Consider the following 14,160-nt stretch of genomic DNA (forward strand, 5'->3'; position numbering starts at 1 on the left):
AGAAAGCTGGGGGTTAGAAACGTAAACTCTTATAGTCAAGTGTATACAGTGTTTTGAGCAGAGTGGAGTCAGTAGTGTTAACCCCTTAAACTCAATTTATTATTTAATAATTAATCTCAAAATATATTATTCAGTAACTATAGTAAAACAACTAAAGAATGTAGTATGTAGTTATGAAAGTACAGATGTACAACCCCAATTCCAAAAAAATTGGGATGTTGTGCAAACTGTAAATAAAAACAGAATGCGATAATTTGCAAATCATGGAAATCCTACATTTCATTAAAATATTACAAAGGCAACATATCAGATGTTGACACTGAGAAATTATATTGTTTTTTGAAAAATCTATGCTCATTTTAAATTTGTTGTCATCAACACATTTCAAAAAAGTTAGGACAGGGGTCTGTTTACCACTGTAATGCATCACCTCTACTTTTAACAACACTCTGTAAATGTTTAGGAACTGAGGAGACCAATTGCTGTAATTTTGAAAGAGAAATGTTCTCCCAGGGCGGCACGGTGGTGTAGTGGTTGGCGCTGTCGCCTCACAGCAAGAAAGTCCAGGTTCGAGCCCCGTGGCCGGCGAGGGCCTTTCTGTGCGGAGTTTGCATGTTCTCCCCATGTCCGCGTGGGTTTCCCCCGGGTGCTCCGGTTTCCCCCACAGTCCAAAGACATGCAGGTTAGGTTAACTGGTGACTCTAAATTGACCGTGAGTGTGAATGGTTGTTTGTGTCTATGTGTCAGCCCTGTGATGACCTGGCGACTTGTCCAGGGTGTACCCTGCCTTTCACCCGTAGTCAGCTGGGATAGGCTCCAGCTTGCCTGCGACCCTGTAGAACAGGATAAAGTGGCTAGAGATAATGAGCTGAGATGTTCTCCCATTCTTGCCTCATACACAATTTCAGTTGCTCAACAGTTTGAGGTTTCCTTTGTCGTATTTTGTGCTTTGTAATGTGCCAAATGTTTTAAATGGGAGACAAGCAGGCCAGTTTAGCGCCCAGACTCTTTTACTACAGAGCCATGCAGTTTTAATATGTGCAGAAAACGGTTTGGCATTGTCTTGCTGAAAGAAGGAAGGCCTTCCCTGAAAAAGATTTTGTCTGGATGGCAGCATATTGCTCTGAAATGTGTATATATCATTCAGCATTAATGATGCCTTCCCAGATGTACAAGTTACCCATGTCATGTGCACTAATGCACCCTCATACCATCACAGATGCTGGCTTTTGAACTGTGTACTGATAACAAGCCAGATGGTCCCTCTCCTCTTTAGCCTGGAGGACAGGGTGTCCATGATTTCTGAAATGAATTTCTACTTTTGATTTGTCAGACCTCGGGACAAATTTCCACTTTACCTCAGTCCATCGTAAAAGATCTCGGGCCCAGCGAAGGTGGTGGTGTTTCTGGATATTGTTTCTATCTGGTTTTAACTTGCATTTGTGGATGCAGTCATGAACTGTTTTCACAGACAATGTTTTTCTGAAGTGTTCCTGAGCACATACACTGATTTCCACTACAGACACGTCTGCTTTTAATGCAGTGTCTCCTGAGGGCCTGAAGATCACAGGCATCCAATGTGAGTTTTCAGCCTTGTCTTGTGCATACAGAGATTTCTCCAGATTCTCTGAATCTTTTAATGATATTATGTGCCATAGATGATGTGATCCCCAAATTCTTTGCAATTTTACATTGAGGAACATTATTCTTAAATTGTTGCACTGCTTGCCCATGTAGTCTTTCACAGAGCAGTGAACCCCTCCCCATCTTTATTTCTGAGAGACTCCACTTCTCTGGGATGCTCTTTTATACCCAATCATGTTACTGATCTGTTGACAATTAACTAAGTAAGTTTTTTTTTTTTTTAGCATTACACAACTTTTTCAGTCTTTTGTTGCCCCGTCCCAGCTTTTCAGAAACATGTTGCTGACATCAAATTCAAATGATCAAATTCAAATGAGCATATATTTTTCACAAAAACAATAACATTTCTCAGTTTCAACAGTCAATATCTTGTCTTTGTACTATTTTCAATGAAATATAGCATTTCCATGATTTGCAAATCTTCACATTCTGTTTTTATTCATGTTTTACTACACAGCGTCCCAACTTTTTTGGAATTGGGTTGTAAGTCTAGACCCACTGGCAGGTCCTGGGAGTTTAAGGGGTTAAAGGTAGAATGCTGGATAATAGCCTCTGATATCATTTTAATGATTGGAGCCTGTACTGTTGCTCCACACAGGAGGGTTTGGAAGATCTCTGTAGCTTTTAATGCTTGATAAAGTCTGAAAGCCTCTTAGGGACCCTAATAAAGACATCGTCTTGGAGAGCCTCTCACCAATGTTGTCCAGGTTAAGCTTTTGATTTCTGGCATTTGTAATGTAGGGACAGGAAGAAAACAAAAACAAACCTTGAATATTAGGGTTGCCATGTGTGCCCACTAGTGCATTTACTCTGGCAGATTTTTAAAATATCAGAACACTCAGGGTTGATTGGAGGCTTTTTCACCTTTAAGCTAAATTCAAATAAATGTGTTTGCACAGAACTATGAATTCATACAGAGAGCAAGCGCACGAGAGAAGCGTGTGCTGCTGAACGAAGAACAGATGTGTCAGTTCGATCAAGGGCTGCTGCATATTGTCACAAATCAGTGCAAAAGATTGTAGACTTTATCTTTTATGCTGAAATTCCACCACAATCCATTCTGCACTTTCATACACACTTGAGCCTTGCAAATAACTACCCATCAGTGTCAAAATGTTTCACTCGCAAGTTTAACCTGCCTCTAATATCAATATTATCTCCATTATCAAATTAAGATGTAGAAGTAGATTTTATTCTGCCTTGTCACAAACAGTCCTGAACACTAACACTCCTTAATCACTTTGTCAACCTGAGTGTTTGTGGTTGCTATGAAGAATTTCTAAGTACATTCATTTTTATTTGAGAATTTTTCCCTTTTTACCTGAACATTATCCATCCATCCATCCATCCATCCATTATCCATCCATTATCCTGTACAGGGTCGCAGGCAAGCTGGAACCTATCCCACCTGACTGTGGGCAAGAGGCAGGGTACACCCTGGACAAGTAGCCAGATCATCACAGGGCTGACACATATGGGCCTTTTCCACTACCCTTTTTCAGCTCACTTCAGCTCACTTCAGCCCAACATGGCTCGCGTTTCGACTACCTCAGAGCAGCATGACTGAGCTCACTTCAGCCTTACTCAGCACCCAAAACTCGCATGGTTTTGGAGTGGGGCTGAAGTGAGCCCAACCGAGCCGAGTGGGGCTAGGGGCATGAGGAGACACTCCCTTGTGCACTGATTAATGAGGAGGAGTGTCCTCACATGCCCACACATGCCCCGCGAGCATGCTGGGATCTGTAAACACCATAAACCCGGAAGAAGAAGAATTACGACGTTGTCGGTGACAACAAGCCACAGCACCAAGACCAGCAACACTAATGACTCCATGTCCTCCATGTTTATTGTTTAGTATCCGGGTCATGAGACTACCGCTTAAAAGGTCACTGATGTCACTGTTTGCGCTGCCTAATGACATCACGTGACGTCCACCCACTTTCGCTAACTCCACCCAATGTGTCCACCCACTTCCAGCCAGCACGGTTCAGCGTGGTTGTAGTTGAAATGCAACCCCAACAGCCCCACTCAGCTCGACTCAGCCCAACTCAGCACCGCACGGCTCAGCCCAACTCAGCCACATTGGTAGTGGAAAAGCCCCAATAGAGACAAACAACCATTCACACTCACATTCACAGTCATTTTAGAGCCACCAATTAACCTAACCTGCATGTCTTTGGGGGAAACCAGAGCACCCGGAGGAAACCCATGCAGACATGGGAAGAACATGCAAACTCCACACAGAAAGGCTCTCGTCAGCCACTGGGCTTGAACCCAGAACCGTCTTGCTGTGAGATGACAGCGCTAACCACTACACCACCGTGCCGCCTACATGAACGTTATCCATCCATCCATCCATCCATCCATCCATTATCTGTAACCACTTATCCTGTACAGGGTCGCGGGCAAGCTGGAGCCTATCCCATCTGACTGTGGGCGAGAGGCAGGGTACACCCTGGACAAGTCACCAAATCATCGCAGGGCTGACACATAGGTGGGGTTTACATTAGACCGTATCAGCGGATCATCAGATTAACGTTTTTAAAACGATTAGTGTGCACACAGCAACACCAATACACGATTCGCATGCACACAACAACACCAATACACGGATACGCTCGGCTCTGCAGGCATCCTGCGCTCCAAATCACTCCGCCCTGAACAGCGAGTGCCCTCTGGAGGGTGCGCACTCCGGCCCTGCGCAGCTCACAGAGCGCACGAGTGAAGTGCACAAGCAGTGATTCAGGACTGAGCCGCTGTGTGTGTGATCCCAGCGCATATCACTTACCACTTGCAAGTGGAAGGATGGCAAGCCTAAAGACAATCATAACTACACAATGGGCAGTATTTGCATCAGTATTTGCAGTATTTTCATACTTTTATACTCTTTAATGAAAGGTGATACAAGGCGGAAGTCCGCGCCGTTTTTCAGCAGTCGTGTCACATGACCAACGCCAGCGAATCAGGAAGGTGGATGTCACAGTGACGTTGTCCAATGACGACGCCAGCTAGAGCTCAGCACAGCGTATCCGCGTATTCTCAATGTTTACACAGCACCGGACCAGACATGATCTGGATTGAATACGTGGACCCTGGCGGATTCCCGTTTCCCGGCGTTTCCAGGCGTTTTAATGTAAACGGACAGTGCATCCGCGAAGAAAACGAGACAGATACGGTCTAATGTAAACTTGGCCATAGAGAGATGTGACCATTCACACTCACACCTACGGTCAATTTAGAGCCACCAATTAACCTAACCCGCATGTCTTTCATCTGTGGGGGAAACCGGAACACCCGGAGGAAACCCACGCAGACATGGGGAGAACATGCAAACTCCACACAGAAAGGGCCCTGTCAGCTGCTGGGCTCAAACCCAGAACTTTCTTGCTGTGAGATGACAGTGTTAACCACTACACCACCGTGCTGCCCACATGAACCTTATATTAATAAGAAAAAAGCAAGATACAGTATAAACAAATAAATATTTACTCATATCAAGAATTTCTTTAGCTGTCACATAATAGTCACATTTTCTCAAAGAAGAGATCAGTCACTTCAAGACTGATTATGAGTCCCATGATTCCCTGCTTCTGTAGTCGACTGAAACAACTCAGGTGTGTAAAATCTTGGCAAAAGCCATGACAAGCAATCCCCCTGACAACACACCATCATTGCTCAGCCTGTGTAGGTTCTTTTGCAGCGTAGGAAATCAATGCCCTTGGTGCAATTATTTACCCATTGATAAAGCCTTCAGCTCGAGTGAGAGCCACTCCATCCATTCGTACGAGTGCAGAAGACGTTTGGCTGGGTGCAATCGCTCCTTTCGACAAATCTGAGGAAACAAACGACTGCTCCCAGGTCAAGCCATCTCCATTCTCCTCTTTATCGACACTTAACTTTACAAAGAGCCCCTCACACCACTGACAGTGACGGATCACGGGCCTGATAAAAGCGGCCGCAACTCACAGCTATGGGCCTGAAGTGGCACGTCAAGCCCAGCGAAATGTGCCTTTGATTTCCTTTAAAAGGCTTCATTTGTAAAAGCAGATCAGAGAGAAAAGACTGGGCTTAGACAGAAGTGGAAGAGGCACTTGAATAAACTGACATCGTGGCGTATTGACAGGGACATGGGAGGTGAAGAAAGTCGAGTGGCTTTTAAGAATATCTGCCAAGCAGAACTATAATCGTGTAATTTGATGTGAAAAAAGTTGATTAATTATTCATTATTCAGTCATCCACATACGTCAAGCAACTTTCTAGTAGACTTGACCTTTGCTGAGCATTTCGGAGTATTAAGTCAGATATGCAGCCTTCGTGGAAATCCCAGTGTGGTGTTGTTTGAAGGGGGCTGCGCTGACCTACGTAAAATCCCTTCAATCTAAACTGGCCATGTCTGGACACTAAGAGAGGAAAGGATGCCTTCGGTAGGTATTCATAAAGCACCGGGGTAATTTCATGCTTCATTTCGTTAACCTTTGATTAATTGACACCTCAAAAGCATCTGGCAAAGATCACAACACAGAGTGAGAAAGAGAGAGAGAGAGAGAGAGAGAGAGCTCTGTCCACAGGATGATTCTAATCAGTGCAGGCATTAATCTCCAGTCTCTTGCTCGCCCACAGCCAGGCCGACGAGCTGGTTGATGCTAGCGCCGGGGGCGATACACTTCCCTCAGGTGAGTGTTTTATTATGGATGATGTTTCCACCAAATTATTTAGACTGGAAGCCCATCCCCCTGCTAGCTAAAACCTCTACCACACAACAACAACAACCATAGCAAACACACACACACAGACCCCCATAAGGCTGAGATGGCTGAACTTACGGCAGCTTCACCACCTTTCTGTTCCTTTGTTAAGCATGGGCAAGGATGTGGAGCTGCTCAAAAGCAAACCCTGCTCAAAAGTGGGGCGGATGGGAAAAAAACAAAACTGAAGCCAAAGCAAACATACACAACCCTCAACAAACATTCTGTTTTCTCTATTTCATGAATTGCGAGACAAGAGCGATATGATAATGCTGTTGACGTCTGATGCGGTGCATCAATATTTCAGTATTTTCCTAATGTGCTAAACAAAGCCGTGTAAACCTGTTTAGGTCTCGGCTCGCGTCTTTCTCAGGGTGACCTGATAGTGTTATCTTGATTTCAAAAGCAAATAATAATAATAATAATAATAATAATAAATAACTATGTGAGAGACTGCAGATTGTAGGGGTTGATTGATTAATTGAGGGAGAAAAGTGAGCCAGTGAATCACCTGGAGTCAACAATTTCCTGATTTTCTGCAACTGCAGCCAACAACTTTAATACTTTAACGGCCGGATTTGCGAACATCAAACCCTATTATGGCATTAAAAAATCTTTACTAAAGACTAAAGTAAAAAAAGTTAGCAATGGAAAGGCATGGACACGGTTATTTTTGTAGCTGACCTCATTGCATATGCATTTCCCTTTCAAACCTAGCCTAGTAAACTAGACCCACCTGCCTAGCGGCCAAAAATATTTTTGCCTACGAGTGGGTCTAGCCTCGCACCATATCAACAAAACACCCCGGGCATCAAATTGTGCTCGCCAATCACAACACAAGGTTTTTGTTTGGATTCTTTGGGCGGGCTTTTGCAGGAGTGACGACAAGGCTGCGTGACGCTGGAGAAAGCACAACAGGAAAGATGGCTATGGCTAGTGAACAGCGCTAGTTTGACTCCGCTTTGGAATCAGTTTTAGAAGAATTAGACTTGGAGTTTTCGTTGAAACATGAGCAGGAAGAGGCTCTCCACTCATTCCTTTTCAAGAAGGACGTTTTCGCTGTTTTGCCGACCGGCTATGGCAAAAGTCTGATCTACCAGCTGGCTCCGCTGGTAGCCAAAAGGATGGGGCTAGTTTGTGCAGTACGAAGAATTAATAAACAACTTTGAAACATTACTTTTTGATTGTTTCTTATTTTCCTGTTATTTTAAATTTAAGGGAAATTATTTCACCAAACACCACTAAATAAAAATAAAAACAAAAACTCTCAAACAGTTTAAGCAAACCCTTGAAAAACACTTGAAAAAAAAAAGAGTGTATGTTAAGTATATGGTACAGACTCCAAACTTGTGGTCATTATCTCCAAACTTCTTAATATCTAGAACCTGTTAATTAATATGCATTTTGAAAAATTATCTATTTCAAGGCCTCCCCCACTGCTTTCTGTCGCTCTGACTACGTCACAGTCACTATTGCGCTGATTGGTCAGATCGTTGGCCTATACGCACAGAGACAGTTTGAAAGACAACAGGCTGTTCCTACCCACACCCTTCGGAAATGTCTACGACCGAGACCAGACTAAATATTCACATTTAGTCTGGCTTGCCAGGCTATTTCAAACCACAAAATTTGTGGGAGGAGAATATTTCTAAATCATTCATGCAAAGTGATTTATTAAGGTTTACACTCATCAATTTGCTGCTAATTGCACCATTAATTAACACAGAGAAAAAGCATCTCATGGTCTTAACCCATTTTGCGCTTGACATGGCTGCGATAGTTGCCACTAATACCTCTTTTCCATCAACAGGGAATGGGCTCCATTCTGGTTTGCACACCAAATTTTGAACCGTTCTGAGCATTTCGACCAAAAATAAATTGATTGGTTCCCAGCTGGAACCAAAATATAGCTGGTTTTCATCAGTGGGTTTGTCATTAGTTTGGAGAGGAAGCGGAGTGCTGCAGTGGAGAACACAATGGAAAAGGAAGACATGGCCTAATGGTTAGAGAAGCAGCTTTGGGACCAAAAGAAATGTCTGAAGTGCCCTTGAGCAAGGCACCTAACCCCCAACTGCTCCCCAGGCTGCTCTGGGCATGTTGCACATTGCTGTGGATAAGAGTGTCTGCTAAAATGTAATTCATGTAATGTAAAAAGGATACGTCTTCAGAAAAAAAAATTGACTGATAAATATCTGCAAGAACAGGGCAAAGGCTTGCAGGTAATCAATGTGCTCTGCCATCTTACTCCTTCTGTTTACTCCCGTTGTGCTTTGTGTGAACCCTTTGTTCATGACGCGTCCTTGATTACATTGGTTCTGATCAAAACTGGTGGAAACATGGGCTGGCACCAAGGTTCAAAGAATCCTAAGTGGAACCAGTTCAAGAACCCATTCCCTGTTGGTTGAAAAGCAGTGTAAGAGAGAGTGTGTGGTAGAAAGGAGAGAATTTTCTCTACTCATGTTAATTGGAATTGCAAAAGAAGACATTATTGGAACATATCAATTGACAAGGCACATAATTCTGTACCTGTTTGCGACCCTATGCTAATTTGCGCTGCTCTTATACCACTTTTCGACCAACAGGGAACAGGTTCTTGAACTACTAAACCTTGGTACCAGTGAGTGAACTGGCCCATGTTTTCACCTGTTTTGATCAGAACCATTGTAATCAAGGACGCATCATGAACGGAGGGCATTGCACAATGCACAACAGGCACAAACAGTAGTAGCAAGATGGCGGTGCACATTGATTACCTGTGAGCCTTTTGTTCCATTATTGCAGATATTTGGTTTTGGTCCTTTTATTTCTGAAGACGTATCCTTTTCTGGTGTGTTCTCCATTGCTGCACTCCACTTCCTCTCCAAACTAATGACATGCCCACTAATGTCATCATGGTTCGTGCAGGAAAAACCAACTAGATTTTGGTTCCAGCTGGGAACCAACTTTTCAGGTTCTGAACCAATTGATTTTTGGTCACAATGCTCTGAATATCTGGGTTCTGTCTTTTGTGAGGATGGAGATACCCGCCAAGATGCCAAAGTCCGTGTAAATGCTGCCTGGCAGAGATGGCGAAAGTGTACTTTGTGGCAGCAGGATGCCGACTAATTTGAAGACTAAAGTATATAAGACTGTGGTACGCCCAGTAGCACTATATGGCTGTGAATGTTGGCCAGTCACTGTAAAACATGAGCAAAGCCTACATGCCATGGAGATGAAAATGCTACGCTGGTCTCAAGGACTCTCTCTATTAGAGCGTGTGGAAAATACGGAAGTCCATAGGAAAATGCAGGTGGTTCCAATCACTGCAAAAATAAGAGAGTGGCACCTCCGATGGTATGGCTATATCATGTGAAGCTCAGATGGAGCAGTGGCTAAATCTGCAGTAGCACTGGACATTCCAGGCAAGTGGCCACGTAGAAGACCCAAAAAGAGATAGGCTGACTTAATAAAGGAGGACCTAAAGTCCATAAAAGCAAAACCAGAGGATGTCTTTGATTGGAGTAAGTGGAGACAGCTGAGCCGAGCTGCGAACCCTGCACCCATGCGGGACTAACGCAAGGAAGAAGAAGAATGCTCTTCAGTTCAAAATTTGGTGCCTGAGCCAGAACAGAACCCATTCCCTGTTGGGGAAAAGGGGTACTAGTGGATTGTGTTGGTCATTACTAAAATGAACTAGCTGTGTTTGTTAATTTTTTTGGGGGGGGGGCTTTTTTCACCTTTATTGGATAGGACAGCATAGAGACAGGAAATGAGCAGGAGAGAGATTGGGAAATGACGTTGGGTCAGAATCAAACCCAGGTCCCCGGATTTATGGCATGGCACCTGAGCCATGACGCCCTATGTCTGTTAAATTGTACGTTGTTTGCAGCTCACGCGCAGAACTGGCCACGCTCATCTGCATTTTTTTTATTGCGAACTCTCATGCTAATTTGTCCTGCTTAGTAAATCTGGTCCTATATCTCGAATAAAACATTGGTGGAGAACATTGGTCCATGTGTGTTGCTGAAATTTGAAAATACATGTTGAAACCTGGGTGGCATGGTGGTGTAGTGGTTAGCACTGTCGCTTCATAGCAAGAAGGTTCTGGGTTCGAGTCCAGTGGCTGATGAGGGCCTTTCTGTGTAGAGTTTGCATGTTCTCCCCGTTTCTGCCGGGTGCTCCGGTTTCCCCCACAGTCCAAAGACATGCAGGTTAGGCTAATTGGTGGCTCTAAATTGACCAGAATGGTGTGAATGGTTGTTTGTCTCTATGTGTTAGCCCTGCGATGACCTGGCGACTTGTCCAGCGTGTACCGTGCCTCTCACCCATAGTCAGCTGGGATAGGCTCCAGCTTGCCTGGGACCATGCACAGGATAAGCAGCTACAGATGATGGATGGATGGTTGTTGAAAACTGAACTGTTTCTGGATTTAAAACAGTTTTATTTTCATATGAGTAAGACAAAGTTTATTTATGATGCTAAAATCCATATCAAATGCCCAAGACACATTTTCCTAAAAGGTCAATAATGGTGCGTCAGGTCTAAAATGTACTGCATCTGATTTCTATAACACCCAGTGAACGCCCAATAAAACATAGAGTACATTGGTACATCTAGGATTAGCTCTTGATAGCTGTAGGAGGTGTTCCTGAGAGAGATCATTCCTGAGAATGGCTTCACTAATTTCACATATAAAGGTCAGAATTTGAGTCTATGGGTGACATGTACAGCCTCGAGGTACGAGGCAGGGAGTCTGAGACAGTGGAAGGAATAACAGACACTTGGCTTATCAGACGTGGACATGCAGGGAGATGATATGCGGTCGTCTCGGTGATTATCCCAAGGTCCATCAGGAACCTTGGGAACGAGCGAGCACTCCTCCACTCCTGTCTGTCCTTCTTAGCACTACTCACCTAAGCTAAACAGCACCAGGAACTTGAGGCAGACGAACTCTCTCTGATCCAGCTGAAGGGAGCGCAGCTTGCTCACCAGCTCCTGTGCCCGACTCAGGAGGTTGTTGAGTGTGGCCCCAGCTTGAGATGCAATTAGCGCATAATCCACCTGAAGGGGAAGAGTATGCAAGCAGATTGTAACATGCAGATTGAACATGCAGCTCCAGCGCCCATGACCACATGGATACTGTATATGGGTCAGTGACTTTTTTATTTTATTTATTTATTTTTATTTTTGCATCCAACAGCTATAAGCAAGCAACTATTACAGCACAAACATCAAGAGTTATAGAAAGTATTTGAAAGGCCTGGAAAAATAGGTGTCGGCTAAAGAGCAAGACTAATCTTGGAAGGCCTGGGGGTGCGAGTGGGCAGGAAGAGATGAGATGATGAGAACAAGAGGAAGAAGTAACATCGTTGGAGGCATATGAATATCCTACATCTTGCACAGTAGCTCTTACCAAGCCTACCTTGTCCCACACACCTAAATACGAGTACAGTCAGTGTGTGTGTGTGTGTGTGTGTGTGTGTGTGTGTGTGTGTTTGGATATACTTGTACGTGGTACATATTGAGGACCGGGATACATAAGACATTTTTGAGAAGTGAGGACATTTTAGCTGGTCCTCACTTCTTCAGAGGGCTATTTTTGAGGGTTAAGACTTAGTTTTAGGGTTCAGGTTAGGGTTAGGCATTTCATTGTGATGGTTAAGAGGATGGAGAATGCATAATGTCAATGAGTCCCCACAAAGACAGAAATGCAAGAACGTGTGTGCGTGTGTGTGTGTGTTTGGCATTCGAGCTAGCCAACCCTGAGTGTGTGACGTCGCAGCGGTAACCGTTTTTTAAGGCAGAGGCCTTTGACAGCTATAGACCAAAATCATATAAATAAAAATTTATGGTGAAAGTAAGAAATACCGTTACTGACTTGCTCAACTAAGACTGATTTGACTTCATTGATTGAGGGTTGACTCTCATTAAAACAGGATAGGTGTTATAACTTATGTAACATACATGTACATGCATGCATTTTCACTGATAAAACGTAAAAGGCTAATTAAATAATCAGATGAACAGAGACAATCACATTCTGAAGCAAATTAAATAATCTTATACTGGTAACTTAAGCACACAATACAAGTTACATGTATGAATCTAAATGCAGGTAAACAATGAGTGGTGTTGTTTTTGTTGTTTTTTATCCAAATGAGAGTCGCGTCTTACCCGTCTGTGTTCTCAATGCTTGAAGGCCGACCTTGTGGCTGACTGTTTTGAAACAATCTGACTTTCAGTTGTTTGTTCAGTTCTCCGTTCATTTGCTTATTCTATATAAGGGCGAGATATTGCTGCTGAGGCAAGCATATCCAGCGGAGAAATCAGATGACTGCTCCACTCATTCTCCATTTTTTCCATACTGAGTACTCCACCATTACTGCTCGGCTCAGGCAATTACTAAAACCCGCGACGGGACATCACCAGTTTTAGCAACAACCATGGGAAGGTCACTGCCTGAGCGATAATATGTCCCGTCCTGTCCCGGGTTTTATCAACAACCCTCGGCTCACATTCCGGGATAACTGGTGCAACTGAACGTACTTTCCTTATCTTGTAGTTTTATTTAATTGTTGGTCCTGCACCCTCTTTCAATACAGGCTTATAGCCAACGCTCCTCAACAGATCAGAGGTCTCATACGAGTCTTCAGTAAAATGTGCAGAGCAGAGGAGAGACCACTTAGTAGGTGCCCGATGTGCCCGTGAACTGCTTGCAAAATGTGTCCAAATCTTTGCAGTTTGAACATTCTTGGGCCATGAATGCAACATAAATCCACCTTCTGTCAGGTTGCTGCACCCGCCAGCAACAAACCTACGTGGCATGGCGATAAATTAGCTCAAAATAGAGGATCGGAGTTGCAGTCACCTCTGTGTTTTAGTATAGCGGAAATGGCGATGAGACCGATAGACTTCCTGCTGTGACGTCACGGATGTCAAGGTCATTCACTCAGACCGCTACCTGTATGAATGATTTTAATTGTAAAAATTACTATATTAGATTTATTGTTAATGCTTAAAACTATTCCTGTGCCATTCTTGAGGTCTCAAGGCATTTATAAACAAAAAGTGAGGCCATGGTTCTGCGTATATGATTTAAGGTTAGGGTAAGAGGCTAGAGAATGTATAATGTCAATGAGTCCCCACAAAGACAGAAATACAAGAACGTGTGTGTGTGTGTGTGTGTGTGTGTGTGTGTGTGTGTGTGTGTGTGCGTGCGTGCATGCATATATGTGTGTGCATATGTATGCTCTCAGCACAGCAGGGACAGTGCACAGGAGTGAGGGTGGAATGATAATCAACATCAAAATAAACAGGGGAAGAGCAGCACGTTTCTCTTTATCCCCAGCGTGCGGACTGTTGGACCCTCGCTCCATTGCTCCCTCGCTCCAGACGACGGGGGGAGGGGCTTTGAGGTGGGGGGATGTGGGGTCTGGAGATGCACAAGCATGCAGGTCCCCCAGGCTAGCAGACCCAGCCCTCCCCTTTCAGGTGCACTTAATATCTGCAGCAGCAGCAAATTTGTCTTGGAGGCAAGTCCTTAGCTGCCACTCACTGTAAGCAGGCCATATTAAATTTTTATATTTATTGACAATTCATTACCATAATTGACTGTGCCAGGGTTTCTGGAGGTAGGTAGACGGCTGGCCTCCTAAGAGCGGGGCGGGCTCCCTTGGAGCTGGATTTGCAATTAAAAAATGCAGGTAGATGGTAATTTATTTCTCGTGTAAATATGATGAATGATATTTCTAAGTCCAGTCTGGAGAATTCGCACTCTTTCGACGATCTTAGC

General features: G+C 44.0%; 1 protein-coding gene across 3 annotated transcripts in view; it reads right to left on the reverse strand.

The window, feature by feature from the left end:
• Positions 1 to 14,160, reverse strand: part of nr5a2 (nuclear receptor subfamily 5, group A, member 2) — a 75,279-nt gene that overhangs the window by 22,328 nt on the left and 38,791 nt on the right. For all 3 annotated transcript variants that reach the window (XM_060941776.1, XM_060941775.1, XM_060941777.1), the window contains one exon: positions 11,282 to 11,429. In XM_060941776.1, coding sequence (XP_060797759.1) covers positions 11,282 to 11,429 — 148 coding nt within the window. The remainder of the gene's footprint in view (positions 1 to 11,281; positions 11,430 to 14,160) is intronic.

Source organism: Neoarius graeffei, chromosome 15 (genome assembly GCF_027579695.1).
Source record: "Neoarius graeffei isolate fNeoGra1 chromosome 15, fNeoGra1.pri, whole genome shotgun sequence".
Lineage (NCBI taxonomy): Eukaryota > Metazoa > Chordata > Actinopteri > Siluriformes > Ariidae > Neoarius > Neoarius graeffei.